Source organism: Thunnus maccoyii, chromosome 22 (genome assembly GCF_910596095.1).
Source record: "Thunnus maccoyii chromosome 22, fThuMac1.1, whole genome shotgun sequence".
Lineage (NCBI taxonomy): Eukaryota > Metazoa > Chordata > Actinopteri > Scombriformes > Scombridae > Thunnus > Thunnus maccoyii.
The window spans coordinates 7,657,428-7,680,629 of NC_056554.1; the positions used below are offsets into that span (position 1 = coordinate 7,657,428).

At 38.6% G+C, this 23,202-nt stretch overlaps 1 protein-coding gene across 1 annotated transcript; it reads right to left on the bottom strand.

The window, feature by feature from the left end:
• Positions 1-584: 584 nt before the first annotated feature.
• syt4 (synaptotagmin IV) lies at positions 585-8,301 on the bottom strand. The gene is made up of 5 exons (XM_042401138.1): positions 8,039-8,301; positions 5,114-5,733; positions 4,691-5,014; positions 1,438-1,558; positions 585-996 (listed from the first exon to the last, which is right to left on the bottom strand). The coding sequence occupies exons 1-5, from the start codon at positions 8,070-8,072 to the stop codon at positions 677-679; spliced, it is 1,419 nt and encodes a 472-aa protein (XP_042257072.1). The 5' UTR covers positions 8,073-8,301; the 3' UTR covers positions 585-676.
• Between the last annotated feature and the right edge of the window lie 14,901 nt (positions 8,302-23,202).

The following is a 23,202-nucleotide window of genomic DNA, read 5'->3' on the forward strand; positions in this document are numbered from 1 at the left end:
ATACTTACAAAACATGTTCAACAAATCAACCAGAAGAGTACAAAACAAAAACATAAATAAAAACAATCTACATCTTTATGAATAAAACATTGTTGTTATAAAATAAACTTTAATAATCCACATTTTTTACAGCATTGTCAGATGTGGTTCATTCTGATTTTCGTACGATGGACTAGGATACTATTTATAGGAGGAAGAGCTGAAGAAAGAGAAGAAGAAGAAGAAGAAGAAGAGGAAGAAGAAGAAGAAGAAGAAGGTGGAGGAGGAAGAAAAGAAGAGTAATAGCGACATTTAAGACATTCTGCACTGCACACGGTTACCGTGACAATCGGTTGTTGCCATGTAGATGATGATGCATGTTACCAGGTGATTTTCTGTGACAGTCTTTGGGATCGTTTAAAGCTATGGGGTTCCCTTTGTCATGCCCCGCCCTCCCCCGCTGAACCCCAATAACTTCAAAGATAAGTGATTGAATGATTGATTGAATGATGACATCACTTCAAATGACCCTCCCCACAACATCAAAGTCCCTCCCCCTTGTTTCCCGCCCGCCCTTACTGAAAGTCCAATGGGTACTGGCTAGCAGGATGTTAAATCCCACCCATCTTCATTCCATCCCTCTCGCGGTTAGACCAGATTGGACATGAACGACAGAATCCAGCAACACCTCGGTGTTTTAATCCTCAGACATGGCGTGCCACTTGGCGATCTGGCGACGCGGGTGGTCACAGATCTCTCGCCAGTGCTCACCGGGGGTGCCCGCCACCGACGTGCCCATTACCAGGCGCCCAAGGACGGTGTTCGGGCAGCGCGAGTTGCCTGTGTCTGAGTCCATCAGGAGCAGCTCCACACTGGTGTCCCTCAGGCCCTCGTCAGAGGGCAGATCAAAGACAAAGAGCTCGTTGAAGACCGGGTTGGGGGAGCATTTCTTCACATGGGTCTTCTTCTTGCACACGCGCTTCTTTCCATGATACAGGTTCACCTTGACGTATGGATCTAGAGAAGAAGAATGACAAGAGTAGATGAAGAAAGTAGGGATAGAAGCCAAAAAAAAAGCATGGTAACTATCCATCCCTGCTGCGGTTGCAGAGTGGCATATTATTCCTAAGCCAGATCAATACGGCAATCGATAGAGCGGAAATGATGGATGTTAGTGATGAGGACAAAAGAGGTTGGCTGTGTAAATACTTGGTGTGTGTGTGTGTGTGTGTGTGTGTGTGTGGTTGTCACTGAAGTGCTCTCTATCACATCCTGATCAGATTACTTCAGTGCGGTGGCGGTGTCATTATGGCAACTATCACAGCATCCAAAGTAGTCTGGGCTGCTTGGCAGGAAGAGCAAGATGACTTTGGTTTGATCTGTTTATCGTTATGTGAGGCAAGTTGGTGCACACATGCACCACACAGCAGTCCAATGGATTAGAATTACATTATCTACCTGTAGGTCCATTGTTGTCAGTCTTGGGCAGGTGGCGAGCCTTGAGGACAACCACAGTCAGAGTGTTGGTGGTGGACTGGTAACACAGGGAGAGCAGTAACTCGCCTCGGCCAGAAGACTTCTGTGGGGAGACAGGGGAGGGGTGAATGGGTGAGAAGTGGGAGACAGAGTGGGTGTGAAATAGATAAAGCAAAAAAAGTGATGCAAATGGCAGGTGTGAAATGAGACAGAGAGGGAGAGACTTTCAGACATACAGCAGACTAAACATGCCAAAAGATGTTTATTTTTTACTTTTAAACCTGCCTTCTGTCCTAACCCTGTTCATTCACCCCAGATGCTGCATGCAAAGACTGTTGTTCATAATATATTGTTGAGTAAGGCTAAATCCAGTGCCTCCTATTTATATCTTTCCTTCTTTAGAACGTCAAACGAATAAAATATTGCTTATATAAATATTCAGTAATTTGGGAAATATATGTAATAATAAATAATTTAGCAAATAATTAGCCACTATCAGCAATGTGAAAATTGCAGCTGCTTGTACAGTAAATGGTGTCAATGCTGACGATTACATTGCTGTCAACTAAATAATCATCACCTGCTTACAGGGTGTGTTCTCACAGCATAAATAGCTCCAACATGTCACTGAAAAGCACCCTAATGTGCTCCGCATTAGTTCTTCCACTGTATTACCGTTACACACACACACACACATCCATGTCTGCGTCCACACCCAAGAGGGTCGATGTTGGGGATGCTGTGATCACGCCTAACGGGATCTCACGCCTCTGCTCATAGTTGCCATGGCAATGAAAAGTGGCACACGGAGACACAACTTCTACCCCTGACCTGATATTCAGGTCTCTGAAAATACAGATGTGTGTGCATTATCAGTGTGTTCTTATATCAATCCTCAGGAGACATTGTACATCTACAGTATTTCAGATGAGAAGAACAGATGACTTGACAAAAAATATTCTATTCTATTCTATTCTATTCTATACAATTGTTGTTGTCTTTGGGATGGATTCTATAAGAAAAGAAAAAAAGGGGGGTGGCCGTGGTGCTTGCAACATGGTGTATTGATTGTACTGATTGAACTGCTGTGTGCTCATACACACACACACACACACACACATACACACACGAACAAAGCAGTGAGACTAAATCTATGCCACGCAGACAAAGAGAGCCACCACCCTTTTGGCAAGGGGCTGCATCTTATTCGAAAAAACAGAGTAGGCGTCTCACACTGAGAGAATTCAGCCAAAAATCATCTTTAAAAAGTCAAATCCAGTGTTACTTTGCATCCTAAAAAGTCAATCTAGGTGTGTAAATAAGAACCCAGTTACACCATCAGGACAAATTCTCTGCATTTTTATTTGCACATAAATCTATTCTCTTTCCGCTGCAGGGGAACCAGCACCACTATTTTCTCTTTAAATAAAGAAAATACCTTGTAAGTGTAGCTTTTTCTCTTTTACTTACCAACATCAAATCTTACAAAAGAATCCAGAAATAACCCACTGCAAAGCAATATCATGGATTCTAAAACAAATTTTTGATTGATCGCACAAAAACAAGTACAGACAGCCCCTCCCTACAGCAGAGGTTTATGAGATTTGTCTCTCTTGGGACCCAAATGAGAAATGGAATTGCCAGCAGAACATAGTTTAAGAAATATTATCCTCTTGATGATGAAAATAAAGGGGGAGCTCTGCTCAGATGGAATGAACCTTTTATATTTCTCAGAATCTGAGTCGCATTTCCCAGTGCTTCTCTGGAGTACTATATCGTATCAGAGATCTTTAAAGATATTACAGATAGCTCACATTTCCTCCTAGGAATGTACAAATGGGCTTGAACATATCTGCTCCGATCTAGTAGGCACAGTGCTTTCATTTTAGCAGAGTACAAGATCAGCCAAGGAATCTATAATTACATTGATATCATCTTACATTCCACCTGCAAATGTACAGCCAAACTGTCTAGTACCAATCTACAGAGCACTGCTTTATATTTGACCACAGGCCTATGATAACAATATCATCTTCCACTCTGTCTTTTAAATTCACCAATACACAGGATGTGTTGTAGCCAAAGCCGGTGCCATAAAGTTCAGTCCAATACATTTACAAGAAATACAGATATTCATGTGGGCATTTCCTCTCACAGTTGTCATATTACTTCAGTGCAGTATCAGTACAGCAAAGATAATTCTCTAAAAGGAAAAGCTGGAAATGAACTCCAGTACATTTGTGGTCCTTGCAAATGCCAGGAAAAGCCAGTCTGGGGCTGAAATCTATTGACCACCAGCCCACAGATCTATAATGGTGCTGATATTACTTCGTCTATTCAATACACTCCTGGAAATGTACATATCTGGGATGTCTGATCTTCATTCAATTAAACACAAAAGTTGCTATAATTCAGGAGTTATATCTTATCAATTCTAGCTGTTCAAAGCATGAAATGAAGAATTCCATATTTCTACTCATGTTGCAGGATTTCAGAAATGTCAGCTCATGAGAAATTTGGAACATTTAGTAAAAGAGGACAATAAAATTAAAGCAAAAACTGCTGAAACAAGTAATGAAGAAAAAGCACAAAACTCACAGCAGTCCATTTAAGCCTAACACCACACCCCAGTATCACCTTGCAAATCTATACTGGTACAACAGATCTCGTCTGTCTGTCTGTCTCCACAGAGCGATACACTTTCTATCTGATTTACCCATTGGTTTTCAAAGCATTTAGCATTAACACTTTGCTAACCTAACTAGACGTAGATATGAAGAAAGTACATGTCTGTGATGAATTTGTCAAATTAACACTTCATGAAATATTTTAGTGTGGTTTCAAGTAACACAACATGACAAATTTGCATTTAGATGAGTTTGAGAACGCTCTATGTTTTAAATATCATTATATGTTTACTAGTAAATGGCTTTGAGGTTTATTATGCACTGATTTATAATGTAGTAGGAAGCACTACATTTCTCTAAACTGCCCTGTTGCAATGGTTTTATAATGAAGGAAATGATGAGTCATTATTGAAGCAATTTTGGAATTTGAAGTGATTTCATGGTCAACTTGAGTGTTACTGGAACTGTCGTTATTGCCTGCGGTGAAATCACTTTCAACTTACCGCATATAAATTAAATCCAAATTATTCAACTCAAAGGAAGTCTAATAATAAAACAGAAAACATGAATTCAAAAGGGTCAAACTTGTGGATTTCTACACATCTTACCTTGACGTTCTTCTTAATGATCTCTCGGCTCATCAGGACACGCCCCTCTGACAAATCGATCCCGGACAAGGGGACGAGGGTCTCTCCAATGACCTCATCACGGGAGAACCTATCAAAGCTCAGGACCATGAAGTGAAGGGCCAACTCCGACACTCTGGCCAGCGGGATCCCGTAGAAGCTGAACGTCTCATCAAAGGCAGGGTCCAGAGTCTTCCTCAGGACTCTGGTCTTCACCCGATGCTTTTTCTCCGGCAGCAGGGTCAGCTTGATGTAGGGGTCAGATGTCAGCGACTGCTCATCAGTTGGGGTCAGGCCATGGGCTTCCTGGAACATAAGTCAATCAATCAATCAGTCAAGACTGTGTGAAACCTGTTTTTTGGACACACACACACACATAAACACCAGACCAAACACATTTAGTACCTTAATATGGACAATGAAAGCCTTCTTCTCTGGCTGGTACTCAAGGGAGAAGTGGAGGGTCCCTAGCCCGCCCTCTCTCTCCTCTGCCTGGGGTTTATCCACAGCTGGGGTGGGCGCCTGGCTAGAGAGGGTGCTGGATGGTGAGGGGAGGTCACGGCGGTCCATCACCCCAGGTTGGGTGAACCCTGCATGGGGTGAGGGCAGCTCCAGGTCCGGGGAGCTCCGCACCTTCTGGTGGTGGTGGTGAAATGGTTTGGTGGTGAAGTTGCCATTCAGATCCCGCTTCTCCAGGTCCAGATGCAGAGCCGTTCTGGAACCGTTTGGACTTGATGCCAGTTTACCGGTGCTGGTCGGACTCATTGGCGCCGCAGTATGGCAGTTTCCGTTTACATCAGTTTTACTGGTGTCGGTAGTTGTTGTGGCGTTAGGAGCAGCAAACTTCTTCTTGCCGCTGAGGCTCTCCGGGTAGATGTCGACCCCTTTGAGCATGTGCACAAACTTGTAAGGAGGCGTCTTCTGGGATTTGGTGTTTTTACGCTGGCAACAAATCCATGAGAAGGCTGATACAGTGAAGACAAGGCCGAAGACACTCATCACAGCAACACCTGCTGGGACTGTCACTATGGAGGAGGACAGAGAGAAAGGGAGGAAGAGGAGAAAAAATAAATTAAAAATGTCCGACTTCACACTCCAACAAACACTATTGGACATTTTTAAAAAACACACATAAAATAATTGTTCAGCTTACACAACCTCAACAGATGTTATTGTTGTACTGAGGCAACTGAATCCATTTTGTGTGTCTGACTGACGCAGGCTGCAATCTTGACTCAGAGGGAGATGAAAACATTTTTTTCAACCCCAATGAAGTATCGTCATTGCTGTGTTCATACTCCAAACATGGCTACAGTATATCAACAGGAAGCAGCTGGTGTGAGTATTGAACTCTTGGGAAAACTACATAACGTCATTATTTGACTGCTTGAATTCTTGATGACAGGTTTATAAAAATGGCTGACCAGAACATAGAAAAGCAACAAAACCTCAGCGCAAATGGAGAGTCAAATGTTGTCCAATGTCAGTTTTTCTCTTCTGTTCACCTTGATATCCCATCTGCACATATCTCTTTACCATTTCTTTAAATGGCTTAATATGCTCTTTTATCCAACTGAAAATGTCTCCATGGAAGGATTATAAATTGTAGCTTTAACCAGAAAAAATCTAAATTTGAAAGGGTTTAAGACATACAGTAACAATGATAGCATAATTGACAGCAAAAAATGTGTGATAGTCACTGTTTTACAGTTACATTATTAAACTCATTTATACTCCTCCTGGAGCAAGGAAGGAATTGCTTAAACTCAGCACAGGGAATGAACACACTTAAAATCACATTTTCTTTTTAACAGTGGTTGACAGTGGAGCTTTAAGGACCTCATTCCTTTCAATGGTATTTTTGTCTCCTATACTATCATTAAAACGTTACTATAGAGACATATTACAGCGGTATTTGCCACTGAACACTTCAGTTCTTTGTTTCGTGGTGTTGAACTGTGACTCAACAGCAATCATACTGCCTTCTCATGCAGTCAGAGTTAATAGGTCTACTTCAGTGGACAAAACACAGACCATTTCCTGCAGTTAAGAGGGCAGCCCATTGGAAAAGCACTCAGGTTAACACCCATACAAAGAGAGAGAGGGAAGTGGGGTGGGAGTGAGGGGGGAGTACTCATGTATTTTGAATCTTTTTCAACGGGTCAAATCTACTGTGGTTAACATACATTAAATCATCAGAAAATCAGCAGTGCTGCAACAATTGTTGATCATTTATCTACACATTTCTCACATAACAGCCATGTTGACTGGGTGATTCTGATGCTGAAAGTGCCACATTAACACAAAGCAAACCATAATCTTAATTTTCCTTCATATTTTCCAAATTATTTTCATATAATTGACATAAAGGACTTATAAAGGTTATGTTGCATAAGAGTTTCACCTCCTGTGGAGCCATTTCTGATCATATAGGCTTGTATGTGATTGCTATCTCCTACTATATGGTATTATTCTATAGGTTATCATGCCTATATGTTCATTTTTAGTGTATACTTATAGTGTATACTTTTATTTTGATAGTAGTAGGCAAAGCATCCATCTAAAATGTATTACTGATCTAGAGGGACTGCATCTCATTCAGACTAATCCGTGGGTGAGCAATAAGAAAGGATAGTAAACTCATTTCAAATTGAGATCACATCACTTGTACATACTGTTTTCTCCCTTTACTATCATCAATATTTCAGTCTAACGTCCTGGGTGGAATGGTTTTCAAGGCAACAACAGCAGACAGATGGATGTGGCAATGGGTGGGCGGCGAGGGAGCTGCTGAGCCGAGGAGAAATCAAGAAAACAAACAGGTGCTTTCTAGGCATTACCTCTGCAGGTTATGGTGGTGGTGTTTTTTTTTTTTTTTAAATTGTTATTTATTCCAAAAAACAATAAAAACAAGTAAATTTTATACAAACTATCGTGGGGGGAAGGGGAAGGGGTAGGGATCTTCCCTATTCTATGGTTGGTTTTCTTCATCATTAGCTGTTACCCTCAAGCTTAGCTGCAAAATGGAGGCTGGAAACACGTTGATTTTTCCAGTAAAACCACAGCACATTCGTTAGTCATTCACTTTCACACATAAAATAGGCTACTTTAACTTTCTTTTCCTCTCACCATTTTCATTTACACCAAATCAGAGTAAATGAAAAGTAAAATATTAGCCCCTGGCCACTAATAACGCAAACACCTTTGAGATGAGTCACATGTAATCAATTACGCGGTCCTTTTTAGGAGATAAATAACCCCAGGGCTACCACTACCAACACACACATTAACACCTGTTTCGTCGTTGAACCTGTCAGAGTTTGGACTCACCGAGCTGAGCTCCCTCTTCCACCATTGGAGCCATGATCGCTGTCCGAGGTGCTGAAACGATCCGTCTGCTTTCACACCGATCTCTCTTTTTCTGCGGAGAATTCGCTCTCCTGGTGTCGACGTACAGTATATCTCCGGCTTTGATTATGTTAAATAATGTACAGGGTTTTGTACGGCTTCAATAATTCACAAAGCAGTCGTGTTTTTTCCCCGAGAGAAGGATGGAAGGATGCTCTGTCTTCACCCTGCTGCTTCTGCTGTGATGCGTGAGTGTGTCTCTGAGGCGCCAACACCCAGTTTCTTCTCTCTCTCTCTCTCTCTATCTCTCTCTCGCTCTCTCTCTGTCTCTCTCTCCCTCTTTCTCTCTCTCTCTCCTTGTTGTCTCTCTCTCTCTCTCTCTCTCGCCCTCTGTTCACCAGCTCCCCCACCCCTCTCTACCGGTAACGCTGAGCTCATCAGTGCTGACGCAGTAGTGACGGAGGCTAGCTGTGAAATTAGGACCCCCGGTGAAGCAGCACAACAGGGCTGCCAATTTCCTTGATTGATTGTTTGAGACTGAACGGTCCTAGTCTGTATCTCTGTCGTCTTCTGTGTGTGTGTTTGTGTGTACCTTGTGTGTTATACTGGGGTCATATCATTCATTAAAGTAAGTGGTGATTTGGCTGATAGGTTTGTATGCAATGATGCTTTCCCCAGATTTATAGTAATTAAAATAACAGGTTAGTGAACTATAACTCATTCACTTAATGGTCCACAGTGTATACATATAATATATTATATAGGCTACTGTTTACTATTTAACATTTTTCCAAAATACTGTAAATCAACAGCAATTAGACCCACAGGTCAATTAAGTACTTACCTTTGCTGTATATACTGTATATACTGTATATACTGTGCACATACAATCAACTACAGAGGATGTTAAAGTACAGTGGGGCCTCTATGCATCCTAAATTGATTAGGCCTACTGGTTACAGTTCAGAGTAGGTTAGAAAAAATGTATTTCATATGAGTTTATATCCAAGTAGATTTTTTCATACAATGTTAATACAGTATGATATATGATAGTGCGTGTGCAAAGTGTTCGCTGCAAAGGCCTTGAAGGCAACTAAAAGACAAGACCCAGTAAAGAAAAGGGAAGACAAAAAGAAAAGAAAGACTTTGTTATGACTTGGGCAATTCATGGGGTACATGTTTGTACTGTAGTTTTTAGGTTGTGTGAGGGTCTTTGTTATTGATAAATACTTTTTTCACTGCTCATCTTAATCAATGAAGCTGGACTGTATAGTCTGGGTCTTAAAAAAACTGAATTACTGTGTAACCGCTGTAATGTGTAAAAAAAAAAAAAATGTCTCTAATCAATATGTGCAGGTAACAGTCTGGCCACAATCTTAACTCTGTCACATTTAGAATTTAATTCATGTTGCACTGTCCTTGACAAAAAAAAAATGTAAATGAATAGTTTAAATAAGACATCATACACAAGTCAGTGTGCTCTGCATTGCCAACAGATTTAAGATTTTATATAATCAAATACTGACCCCTGGTGTTCATAGTAAAGAATGTGTTTTCCCTGAAAACATCAAAGACAAAAATCATATGATTTAAACTACTAGAATATGAGAAAGAATACTCTGTAAGGTGAAACAAATCATATTCAATCCATATAAAAAGAGCTTTTGTACAGTGACAAAATTTTATTTCTTGCCAGAACTGGAGTTCAGCAGCTGTCATAAATCAAGCAGCTGTTGATGGTCCACAGTATGCCATCAAATGTGATAAGTTTGATCGGCTGTCTGATCCTGAGATCACCTGTAACTCAGGTGACAACCACCAGTCAATCAATGATAACTTGTAAAAATATATGTAATGCAAACTTTGTAACACCATAGAATTTAAGAAATTACAAATGTGAAACTGAACAGAGGCCTTACAGAACAATTTGTTTAGCTGATATATTTGAACAAATCTGTGATACTATAACAAACAGAAAAGTAAGCAAATATATCATAATGAGAACTGTTGCATAGATGCTGCATAGGTTTGCTTAGAGACTGCAGGTGTGTGATGTACTGTAGTTAACTCTGTCACAGATAACAGATATTGGCATCATGGTACTTTCCACCGTTCCTAAAACAGGATGCTTGCTAACGCAGACCACATGCTCTGTGCATGCTGTAGTGGAATTTTTTTTATTAAAATAAGAGACTCACAAAGAGAATGTCTTCCTGTGTTGTTAATTTGTTTATTCAAAACACTTGCAAACGGGCTTCGACCTGTATCATGATATGCCTCAGGCTGAGAGCAACAGCCTCACTGTTTGGACAATTTAATAGTCATTAAAAAAACGACGTGTCTTCATGTAACGTGCAGAAGAATCATTTAAAAACAAATGTAACTTATACTAGCAGAATAGCAGGAGCGCTAAACGTATTTAAATGCCGTCTATCCATCTCTCAAATTCAGAAATAACATTTGCGCAAACTTTCATCACATTACAGTTGCAAGCTCAGACTGACTTCCTACTACAGTTTGTTGTATCTTCTAGGAGCGCTCGTTTTGTTTTACGTTTGAACACTGTATCCCCATATGAGACACGGAGACGACTGTTACTCTGAACATGGACCAACAAACCACCAACAGCTCCTGCTACGCGGTTGTTCAAAACAAACGAACCTTCCGTGTTGAAGCTGGCAGGCAGACTGGAGCCGCTGTCATGGGACAGACGAATGAGCCGAAGTCGAGAGGATCATATAGCCTATGACACTAACTGACAAGTGCAGCATCAGATAATTAATGTCAGACAAAAGACAACAAAGTAAATAGCTAAAACAGCTATTCAGTGAAGCTAAAGTTTTTTTTTAATTGACATTAGTATTGTTTTAGCCGTCCAGTTTATCAGGTGCTGCTGCTTTACATTACAGTAATATTAATGTAGCTGATAGTTTGGATAACTGGACTACTGATGCATTCCCACTGTGTGTCGTTTGTCCATAATTACTGTAATTAACATAATACAAGTTAAAGTTCTGCTTCATGAAGGAATCAGGAGAGAGGAGACAGAAGTGAGGAAGAATCGCAGGATGTAACGTTAATGATGTTGAAAGAAAAACAAGGAGGAAGTAAAGAACTGATTCAAGAAGGAAGAAAAAGCTTAAGGAGGAAAGAGAAACACAGAGGCAGCCCAGGCGTAAATTCAAAGCAGGAGGCAGAAAAAAATATTTTTAAAAGTTATCCAAATATATACAAAAGGACAAACAAAAAAAGCCTTACAAACAAAAGTCAAAGCACAAGATTAAAACCTGCTGTAAAAGGATTTACAGATCTTTTCATACAGGCACTAACACTACACAACAACTCTATTAAGATGATGTTTTCTTAATCTGTTAAAAGGTTGTTGACCTCAGTAACTGTTACTGACACAGCACTAAAACTGACAGTTAGTTTCAGTTACTGGGAAATACAAAATGCTGATTCATCATTCATCTAACTGATTCATCTATAAGTCAAACTGTTGTCTTGATTTGACTTTAAATTTGAGCAAATTAATTCCCCATAAGTCAGTTTTGTTATTTAGTTACATTACAAACATTGATCTTTATTAAGGACCATAGAGACGGTGTGAGAATCGAGTTTTGTTTTTAAGATAGAGACTGATTAGTCCATATATCATCCAAAATGCCTATGTTTATTTGTGAGTTGTAAATAAATATTAATATTTAAAAATTAGGTAAATAAATATTGTTAATATTTATTGATCTAATTTTTGTTTTATTTCAGCTCATTGTAGAGAAATACAGCCATACAGACAACTGCCTTACTGTATGCATCTATGACAACATTGTAGACATCACGTATCTATGACATGCCCGCCCCGTGACAAAACCAGTAGTTTCAGGGGGACTGCCTTCACGGAGGTGAACCACCCTCTGCTTTGCGTTGGGTGGTTCTTCGGGTGTGTAACAGTAGTGGGGCTGGATGTCAAGTAGAAAGTGGTGTAACGTGTTTCCTGGAAAATGAAACCATCATGGTACAGAACAAAAGACAATTTCTCATGAAGTGAAAGAGAGGAAACTTCAGAGGACACTCAACAACTTTGGGATGTGTGAGGACTGTGTTTCAACTTTCTATGAATCCCTTAGAAATATTGTGCAAAATCCTTTACTTCCTCCTGGTTTCATTCTTTTCCTCTCCATTCTGGACAGGATGCCCCTGTAGATTGTGGTAAACCCATGCTCTAATATCACTGGGCTCTCTGCACTTCCACATCACACATTTGTGCCAATGAACAATGATTCCAGATGTAAGAATAACAGAGGTGTGCATAAAACAGGCATCTTCTGTTATAGTTTTGTTTACTCTGTCAAAGAATACATTCTGTCATTTGGCCAGAGTCCCCAACCATCAGCCACCACAGTGGATGATTCTATTGGGCTGCACAGTTTGTATCGTATATTTTTGTACAGTTTTGTACCTGGTTGCGGTCTTGGAGTTTGTTTTATGACTAATATATATAGCTAACAATGTACAGTGTGAGACTGATAAACATCAGTTGGTTGATATGTAGCAACTGATGTTGTCATATTGCTAAACCCAGTTTCTGTGGAAATGAAACTGAAGAGGCAACTTCAGTTAGTAGAGATACAGTGCAGGCAACCACAAATTGTCTTGCATGCACACAAATTACCCAACATCTCAGGGGGGCTGTACCTTGAGGGAGGTAAAGCCATGTCGAGTATATAAAGCATTTTGTGGGGTGTCAACTTGTCAGTTGTCCCATCCTCATTTGTACTGTAGCTCGTCTTCCATTCACCTCACAGGTAAGATCAGAAACATTGTACAATAATATTGTTTATATCACGGACAGATTTTAATATTACATGGTCAATTTTACAATTTAAGAAATTTACAGGTTCAGTTGCCGTTTGAGCATTTCCTGTTCAATTCTTCACTTAAACTTACTGTGTTATCATTTCTTTCAAGCTCATACACTGTTTAATCGAGGACAGCGATGGCAGCAGCAGGTGTCCGAACCACCAAAGGCCTGTACTTCACCTTCACCCTGCTGTGTCTGGTTTGCCTTGCGAGTTCACTGACAGGCAATGACCAACTGGTAAATAAATTGTTGATTGCTATAGAAAACAATGAGACCTTTATTTGCAAGTCTACAACCATTGTGAGTCATCAGAAACGCATTTACTGGTGATTTTTTTAAATCTGCAGTTGTTTTAATTAGTGTTTTATTTGAGCTGCTGTCATGTTAATGTAACTGCATTTTGATTCTCACTCTGGGTTCACAGGAAAAGCTCAAGCATAGTGTCCAGCAAATACAACAACAACGAGACAGCTTGAAGGTGAGTCAGTCAGTCTCCTTGTTGCTCACAAAAAAATTTCATTAGAGTAACTTTGGTCATTGAATACTCTGCCAGGTTGAGAGAACTGTAACCAGTTCATAACTGACATACTGTATAGGCCTAACTGCACATCAGGCTGAACAACGCCCCTTAGCTGTGATATGATCGCAATATACCACTGCCAGTTGTGAGATACTGCTTAAATATATAATATCGTGGACGCAACATAATGTAACAACAAACTGAGTTTGTATAATGTCATGAAATTGTTTTATTTTTCCCCATTAGGAAAAGTACGAGTCAGAGATGGCAACCTCTTTAGAGCACATTAATGAATATATGAACATCATGGAGCAAATGGAAGCATTAGTGAAAAAAACTCACTTATCTGATGACTTTCCACCAATGGAGGGACTTCTGCAGAATGCCATGGGCATCATGGAGAAAACCAAGTCTTACATCGAAAGGAAGAAGGAGGAGTTTGGTGAAAAAATAGAAGAAACTGATGAGAAAGTTGGAAAAATTAAGAAATTAGTTGAATTCCTTGAGGAGAATCAAGCTGAATTTTAATAGTTTCCAGTCAGTTAGTGCCTCTATCTCTGATACTGCATCTACTGTACCTGTTCAGTTTCTATTTCTTATTGTGAAATTTCATTTAAATGATTCTGTGTAAAACTCAGTCTGGAGTTACACCTGCTGTTAATGAATACATTTACACTTGATGTGTTTACAATATGGGAAAATGTCAAAACATTGTTTATGCAAAATAACACAAAGTAAACTCATTTAACTACCTTCTCTAGTTCACTTAATCGATTGAGGTGGATAACTCCAGTGAATTATGGTTTTGTTTCATGCTTGTTTATTTTGACAGTTTTCTTGCTATAACTATACTGTCCAATTTACACTCCTACATATATTACTTGGTTATTATTTAGATGTACTACAGAATATTGGTAAAAATGTCTGGTTGAAATTCAACACTGTGTGCAACCCAAATAAATTCAATATGTGGGAACTGTTGTTGTCTGATGCTGTCTGTCTTTGTAATCCAACATAAAGCGTATCTAAACCAATCCAAGAAGCTTTGGATTCCACTATTTTGACATCACCTAGACTGATGCTGAGATCATCCTGACAGGAAGATTCAGAGGAGGTGGTGGAGATGAATATGAGACTGATACACATTAGTTGGTTGGTATGTAGCAACTAATGTGGGCATATTGCTGTTAAGTGGAACAGCTAAACCCAGTTTCTGTGGAAGTGAAACTGAAGAGGCAACTTCAGGAAACAGAGATGAAAAGTAGTGCAGGCAACCACATATTTGCACACAAATTACCCCACAGCACAGGTGAGCTGTACCGTGGGGGAGGTGAAGCCATGCCAAGTATAGAAAGCATTTTGTGGGGTGTCAACCTGTCATTTGTCCTGTCCTCACCTTTACTGTAGCTCGTCTTCCATTCACCTCACAGGTAAGATCAGAAACGTTGTTTAATAAGATTGTTTATATCACAGACAGATTTTAATATTACATGGTCAATTTTACAATTTCAAAAAGTTACGAGTTCAGTTGCAGTTTCAACATTTTCTGTTCAATTCTTTAACTTAAACTTACTGTGTTATCATTTCTTTCAAGCTCACATACTGTTTAATCAAGGACAGCGATGGCAGCAGCAGGTGTTCGAACAACCAAAGGCCTGTACTTCACCCTCACTCTGCTGTGTCTGGTTTGCCTTGCAAGTTCACTGACAGACAAGGAAGAACTGGTAACTAAATTGTTGATTGCTATAGAAAACAATGAGACCTTTGTTTGCAAGTCTACAACCATTGTGAGTCATCACAAACATATTTACTGAAGAATTTTTTTAATGCAGTTGTTTTAATATGTGTTCTATTTGAGCTGCTGTATATAAATGTAACTGCATGTCACTCTGGGTTTGCAGGAAAAGCTCAAGGATAACCTCCAAAGAGCACAACAACAACTAGACAGAGAGAAGGTGAGTAACTCAGTCTCCATGTTGCTCACATGCTCACAAAAAATCCATTAGAGTAACTTTAGTCATGGAATAATCTAATAATTTTATTTTTTCCCATTAGGCAGACTACGAGTCAAAAGGACACATGATTGAATATATGAACCTCATGGAGCAAATGGTAGCATTAAGGAAGAAAAAAAACGTACCGGATGACTTTCCACCAATGGAGGGACTTCTTGAGAGTGTCAACGGCTTCATGGAGAAAACCAAGACTTACCTAGAAAGGAAGAGGGCGGAGTTTGATGCAGAAGAATCTGACAGGGAAGTTGGAAAAATGAAGAAATTAGTTAAATTCCTTGAGGAGACTCAAGCTGAGTTGTAACAGTTTCCAGTCAGTTAGTGCCTCTATCTCCGATCTCTGCATCTACTGTGCCTGTTCAGTTTCTATTTCTTACTGTGCAACTTCATTTTAATGTTTTTTTGTAAAACTTGTTCCAGTCTGGAGTTACACCAACTGTTAATGAATACATTTACACTTGGTGTGTTTACAATATGGAAAGATGTCAAAACAATGTTTATGCAAAGTGACATAAAGTAAACACATTGAACTACCTTCTCTAGTTCACTTAATAGATTGAGGTGGATAACTCCAGTGAATTATGGTTTTGTTTCATCTTGCTTGTTTATTTTGACAATTTTCTTGCTATAACTATACTGTCCAATTTATATTCCTACATATATTATTTGGTTATTATTTAGATATACTACAGAATATTGGTAAAAATGTCTGATTGAAATTCAACACTGTGTGCAACCCAAATAAATTCAATATGTGGGAACTGTTGTTGTCTGATGCCGTCTGTCTTTGTAATCCTAAAATATAAAGTCCAGACTTCAGCTACAAATACAGTATTTAAACTGTGTTACTATGACAGACAGCAAATGATGTAAATATTGATACATGATACATTTTGGCTCATTAACTGTGGCGGCTGATGGTTGGAGACTGTGGTCTTGGTGGTGTGGACTAACGTAGGATGGAGAGTTTAACAGATGTGCAGCATCTGGCACAAACTTTACACTCCTCAAGAGTGAATTACAAACCAGTATTTCAGTATTTTTTGTTTTGTTTTGTGGAGAAGGTTTTGACATATTTAATCTATGTATCAACACTAACCAAAATTATTGTTTTTACTTTGTTTTTTTGCCTTTTTTATGTAGCAAAAGCTTTATTTCGTATAAACAATTGCTCTGGACCTCATCTATTTAATGTTATTTCTGGCTGTTTGTATTTGCCTCCATGTAAAATTGTAGTTTTTGAAATCCTATTTGTCATACCTCTATAAAACTGAACCACAAGTTACACCTTTATAAGGACCAAGCTTAAGCCTGTAGTGTAAAGTACAGTCAACACAACTTCCACTACATGTTGGATGATTACTTTATTTTATGTTTTATTAACTCATAATACACACAGACTGACTGCAATGCAACAATGAATTTATCATTTAGAAAAGGAAAATGAACAATATGAGCAAAAATATAATCAAACTGAGGAAAAGTCTTAGTCTGCATCTTCAGGCAGGAAGCAGCGACATAAAGTGTATCTAAACCAATCCAAGAAGCTTTGGATTCCACTATTTTGACGTCACCCAGACTGATGCTGAGATCATCCTGACAGGAAGATTCAGAGGAGGTGGTGGAGATGACACCTCAGCAGAGTCTGCTTCTAGACTGGTTCTAGTATGTCTACACTCTAGATCTTCACATTGAAAATAAAACAGTGACACTTTATTTTGTGGGTCTTTAATTTCCTGATAATTTCCTGGAAAGTTTCTGTGAAATAATGTAATTTGGTCATACTTAGAGGGAAAATGGAGACAAAGTCCTAAGAAACTTATTTTAGTAAGAGTTCAGTTATTTGTGTCGATAAATCAAGCAGCTGTTGATTTTTAGAATAAAGTTTTTAAAAGAACCCTTACAGTTCAATTAAACTGGTAGAAAAATAATTCAAAAATTGAAAGAGGGGAAAGGGTGGTGTGGGGTAGAGGATAGCGGGGAATGGAGACTCTTGACCATGATGGTGCACAGTATGCGCGCACACACACACACACACACACACACACACACACACACACACACACACACACACACACACTAAAACAGGTTTAAACTCAGTTTTGACAACACATACCTACCACTATCTGTGTATTTCGTCAGTTTGATTAATTTCTTGTATTGTATTTTGCTGTCTGGCTGAGGACAGAAAAGTCACTCTTTCAGTGTCGACAGAGTGGAAAAGGTTTCATAAGTGGACAAGTTTGGACTTTGCAGTTCGTCTGTTGAAAGAACTCTGCAGTGAAATCCTTTCCCTTAAATCAGTTGCACCCTGCAGTACAGCTGACATCCTCCAAGGTCAAACAAGTCATTTTTACAGTAGTTTTAGAACCCAAATCATTTGTCAAAACTCAGCTTATTTAGAAGATATATCCTTAAGATTTCCCAAAGTCTTGACAATCGCTACTACAATTGCAGATGAACTTAGCAGAGAACTCACAAAGTCCCAAACAAATAGTGTTTGGTAATTTCATATCTGAACAGCCCTTCAAGTGTGAATATAACTGCTTGCCAGAACAACTATTTCATATAATTAACTTTTTCATTTCAAAAGTTTAACTGCTGGACACAAAGGTATGAGGAGTGAGAGTTGCAATCACACATATTAACAGAGTAAGTAATAAAAACATGATGATAAATTTTGACTAATGTGGGTTGGGAGAAGTTTAGCACTTGCTTTGATGTAATCACCATTGTCTTGTGGCAGTGTATTGGATCTGTCTTTTAATTTCTTTCCAAATCAAAATTCTAAAGTCAGAGTAAACTTTGTGAATATGCAGACATGTGGCTCATATTTAAAAACATTATTACCTTGAGAACACTTCTTATTAGAGCCTCTATGGTAACTATATTAATTAGATCTTTCAGTTTAAGAAAGGAGATTGAATACTTATTTAATCCTAAAACTTGTTGTCAACCTCAGTCTAAACATGAGATTACTGCAACTCCTCTATTGTTTCTAGACTGAGCATTGCATTTAGTAATGGGGTGTGTAACAGTAGTGGGGCTGGATGTCAGGTAGAGAGAGGTGTAACTTGTTTCCTGGAAAATGAAACCATCATGGTACAGAACAATACACGACTGACAATTTCTCATGAAGTGAAAGAGAGGAAACTTCAGAGGAATCTCAACAGCTTTGGAGCATGCAGGGACAGTTTTAAAACTCTCTATGAATCCTTTACATATTGTGCAAAATCCTTTACTTCCACCTGATTTCTTTCTTTTCCTCTCCATTCTGGACAGGATATCCCTGTAGGTTGTGGTTAACCTATGCACTAATATCACTGGGCTGTCTGCACTTCCACATCACACATTTGCCAATGAACAATGATTCTAGATGTAAGAATAACAGAGGTGTGCATAAAACAGACATCATCTGTTATGGTTTTGTTTACTCTGTCAAAGAATACATTCTGTCACTTGGCCACAGTCTCCAACCATCAGCCACCACAATGGATGATTATTCTATTGGGCTTGTATCATATATTTTTGTGCAATTTTGTACCTGGTTGTTGTCTAGGAGTTTGTTATGTGATTAATATATATAGCTAACAATATATGTAACCAATATACATCAGTTGGTTGGTATGTTGCAATTGATGTTGTTATATTCCTGTAAAGTGAAACAGCCAAACCCAATTTTCGTGGAATTGAAACTTAAGAGGCAACTTCAGTTAGAAGAGATACAAAGGAGTGCAAGCAACCACATGTTTACACAAAAATTACCCAACAGCATAGGTGAGCTGTACCTTGTACCTTGGGGGAGGTGAAGCCATGCCGAGTATATAAAGCATTTTGTGGGGTGTCAACTTATCTATTATCTATTACTATTTGTCCCATCCTCACCTATACTGTAGCTCGTCTTCCATTCACCTCACAGGTAAGATCAGAAACATTGTACAATAAGATTGTTTATATCACAAATTGTATTATTACATCACCAATTTTACAATTTCAAAAAGTTATACGTTCAGTTGCAGTTTGAGCATTTTCTGTTCAATTCTTCACTTAAACTTATTGTGTTATCATTTTTTCAAGCTCACATACTGTTTAATCAAGTACAGCAATGGCAGCAGCAGGTGTCCGAACCACCAAAGGCCTGTACTTCACCTTCACCCTGCTGTGTCTGGTTTGCCTTGCGAGTTCACTGATGGACAAGCAGGAACTGGTAAATAAATTGTTGATTGCTATAGAAAACAATGAGACCTTTATTTGCAAGTCTAAAACCATTGTGAATCATCACAAACGCATTTACTGATGGATTATTTAAATCTGCGGTTGTTTTAATATGTGTTTTATTTGAACTGCTGTCATGTTAATGTAACTGCATGTTGATTCTTACTCTGGGTTTGCAGGAAAAGCTCAAGGATAACCTCCAAAGAGTACAACAACAACGAGACATCTTGAAGGTGAGTCAGTCAGTCTCCATGTTGCTCACAAAAAAATTTCATTAGAGTAACTTTGGTCATTGAATACTCTGACAGGTTGAGAGAACTGTAACCAGTTCATAACTGACATACTGTATAGGCCTAACTGCACATCGGGCTGAACAATGCCCCTTAGCTGTGATATAATCACAATATACCACTGCCAGTTGTGAGATACTGCTTAAGTATATAATGCAGTGGACACAACATAATGTAACAACATAGCAAACTGAGTTCATACCATGTCATGAAATTGTTTTGTTTTTCCCCATTAGGCAGAGTCAGAGATGGCAACCTCTTTAGGGGTCATTAATGAATATATGAACATCATGGAGCAAATGGGAGCATTAGTGAAGAAAACTCACTTACCTGATGACTTTCTACCAGTGGAGGGACTTCTGCAGAATGTCATGGGCTTCATGGAGAAAACCAAGACTTACATAGAAAGGAAGAAGGAGGAGTTTGGTGAAAAAACAGAGGAAATTGACAAGAATGTTGGAAAAATGAAGAAATTCATTGAATTCCTTGAGGAAAATCAAGCTGAGTTGTAACAGTTTCCAGTCAGTTAGTGCCTCTATCTCTGATACTGCATCTACTGTGCCTGTTCAGTTTCTATATCTTATTGTGCAACTTCATTTAAATGATTCTGTGTAAAACTCAGTTTGGAGTTACACCAACTGTTAATACATTTAATGTATTTACAATATGGAAAGATGTCAAAACAATATTTATGCAAAATAACACAAAGTAAACTCATTTAACTACCTTCTCTAGTTCACTTAATAGATTGAGGTGGATAACTCCAGTGAATTATGGTTTTGTTTCATCTTGCTTGTTTATTTTGATGTTTTCTTGCTATAACTATACTGTCCAATTTATATTCCTACATATATTACTTGGTTATTATTTAGATACACTACAGAATATTGGTAAAAATGTCTAATTGAAATTCAACACTGTATGCAACCCAAATAAATTCAATATGTGGGAACTGTTGTTGTCTGATGCCATCTTTCTTTGTAATCCTAAAATATAAAGTTCAGACTTCAGCTACAAATACAGTATTTAAACTGTGATATAATGACAGACAGCAAATGATGTAAATATCATAGTCAACAACATGATACGTTTTGGCTCATCAACTGTGGGCTGATGGTTGGAGACTGTTGTCTTGGTGGTGTGGACCAACGTAGGATGGAAAGTTTAATAGATGTGCAGTATCTGGTACAAACTTTATACTCCTCAAGAGTGAATTACCAACCAGTATTTCAGGATTTTTCCACCTGAATTGTATTCCATCAAGCATTGTGAAGAAGGTTTTGGCACATTTAAACTATGTATCAACACTAACTAAACTTATTGTTTTTACTTTGTTTCTTGTTTTTTATGCAGCACAAGCTTTATTTGATATTGTTTGTCATTTAAAAAAGGAAAATAAACAATATGAGCAAAAGGATAATCAAACCAAGGAATATTCTTAGTCTGCATCTTCATGCAGGAAGCAGCAACAGATTGCATACAGTCAGTGGCGTCATGAGGGGAATAGTGGAACTACCCACGGCCAGGCACGAGGAGGGCCCGGAGTCAAAAGTTGTTCAAAATTTGTTTTTATCTGCAATTTTGATATTTTGCATTAATAGTATTATATTTAAACTATTAGTGATGAATGAATAGTTTGACAGACTACTTCTTGTATCTAAGACATTATTAGAGCCTCTGAGGTGCCTATATCTGTCTATATTTGGAATGTGCCTTTAGGTGTCTAAAATTTTATTATACTGTTGAAACAAACGGGGCTGCACTTGTTGGAGACTAATTCACCTTAATTCTGCAAACAAAGGATTTCACTTATGTCTTATTTAGTTGTCAGTCAGTCAGTAATAATTTCGTAGCATAGAGGATGGAGTTAGATGGCTTTACACCTTTGTCTTCTGCCAAGGGTATAATGAAGACTATGAAGAAAATAATGTTCAAAAACATCACAGTAAAGGCTTCACATAGTAAGTATGTTGAGAAAAGAGATTTCAGATTATGTAGGCTTTCCTTACTTCACTTAAATGTGTTATAAACCCTCACTGATTACCCTAAAAACTCACTGCAGATGCAACATATTAACTTGTTTATTCAGTTATTTGCACAGCTATGACGGTGGATGTATTAAGAGGGGAAGGGGACCCACTGAGGATGCATGTGTATGGGGCCACATTTTTGTGCTACGCCACTGTATAACCAAGCGTTATTTCCAAAGGCAAGGGCCATGTCATTAGCTAACTATATTGTGGGGTTACAGGTTAGGTTAGAAAAATACATGTTCAGGACTTGAACATTCACATTGTGGAACCAAGATGCTACTGCAGTATATCAGAGTTGAAAATAATGATAACAGCTCTGTCCTGCTCTTTATTAGGATATTCTGCTCATGTCCCTGCCTTCAGCCACCCTCTCACTTCCCCAGTTCCCTGCATTTTCTTTATACTCTCCACTCCCTGCCATTCATCACCGAACCCCCAGATGCCCTCAGACTTAACCAACTTTCCCAGTCACCTGATTCCCACACCCACATGCTCACCTGTGCCTCGTTCTTTTCCTCATGTAAATCATGAACAATTCATTTTTTGTTTATCCCTCAATACTTTATTGCATATCTTAACAATATTTGTTAGCATTAAGGTCTCTTTATGTATTGCAGAGAAGCAGCAAAAAGAAACCAGTAAAGGAAAAAGAAATACATTGTTTGAACCTCACTGTCTAAGCTAACATCAGTCACCCAGATTAAAAACAATAGGACATAATGACAGATACAAATCAATATGATCAAGTCATCAAAGTAACAGCATGCATTGGTCAAGTGTCAATTCTTAATAGTTTAACATGTAAGTGTCACAACTCCATATCACAACTCCAGACGGTCTCACAAACATTTTTCATGTCCTGTGTAAAGTCCTGCCAAAAAAGTCATTTGAATTTTGAATCCTGACAGGTTATTGAGATTCATGATTTTAAGGTTCATAGAAACATTAATAAGAAAGAAGAGGTTTACAGATACAAGAGATACAATAGCAGAAGCTGAGCTATTGACAGACTTGGAAACTGTTACAACTCGTGTTGATTCTCCTCCAGGTATTTTATCAGTTGCTTCATTTCCCTCACTTTCTGTTCATAATGCTTGAATTTTCCAGCTATTTCCTCGTCCCCTTTACCTATGTAAGACTTGCTTTTCTTCAAGAAGGTCTTAAGGTTCTCCATTAATTCCACCAGTGGCGGAAAATCAGGTGCTGTTTTCTTAA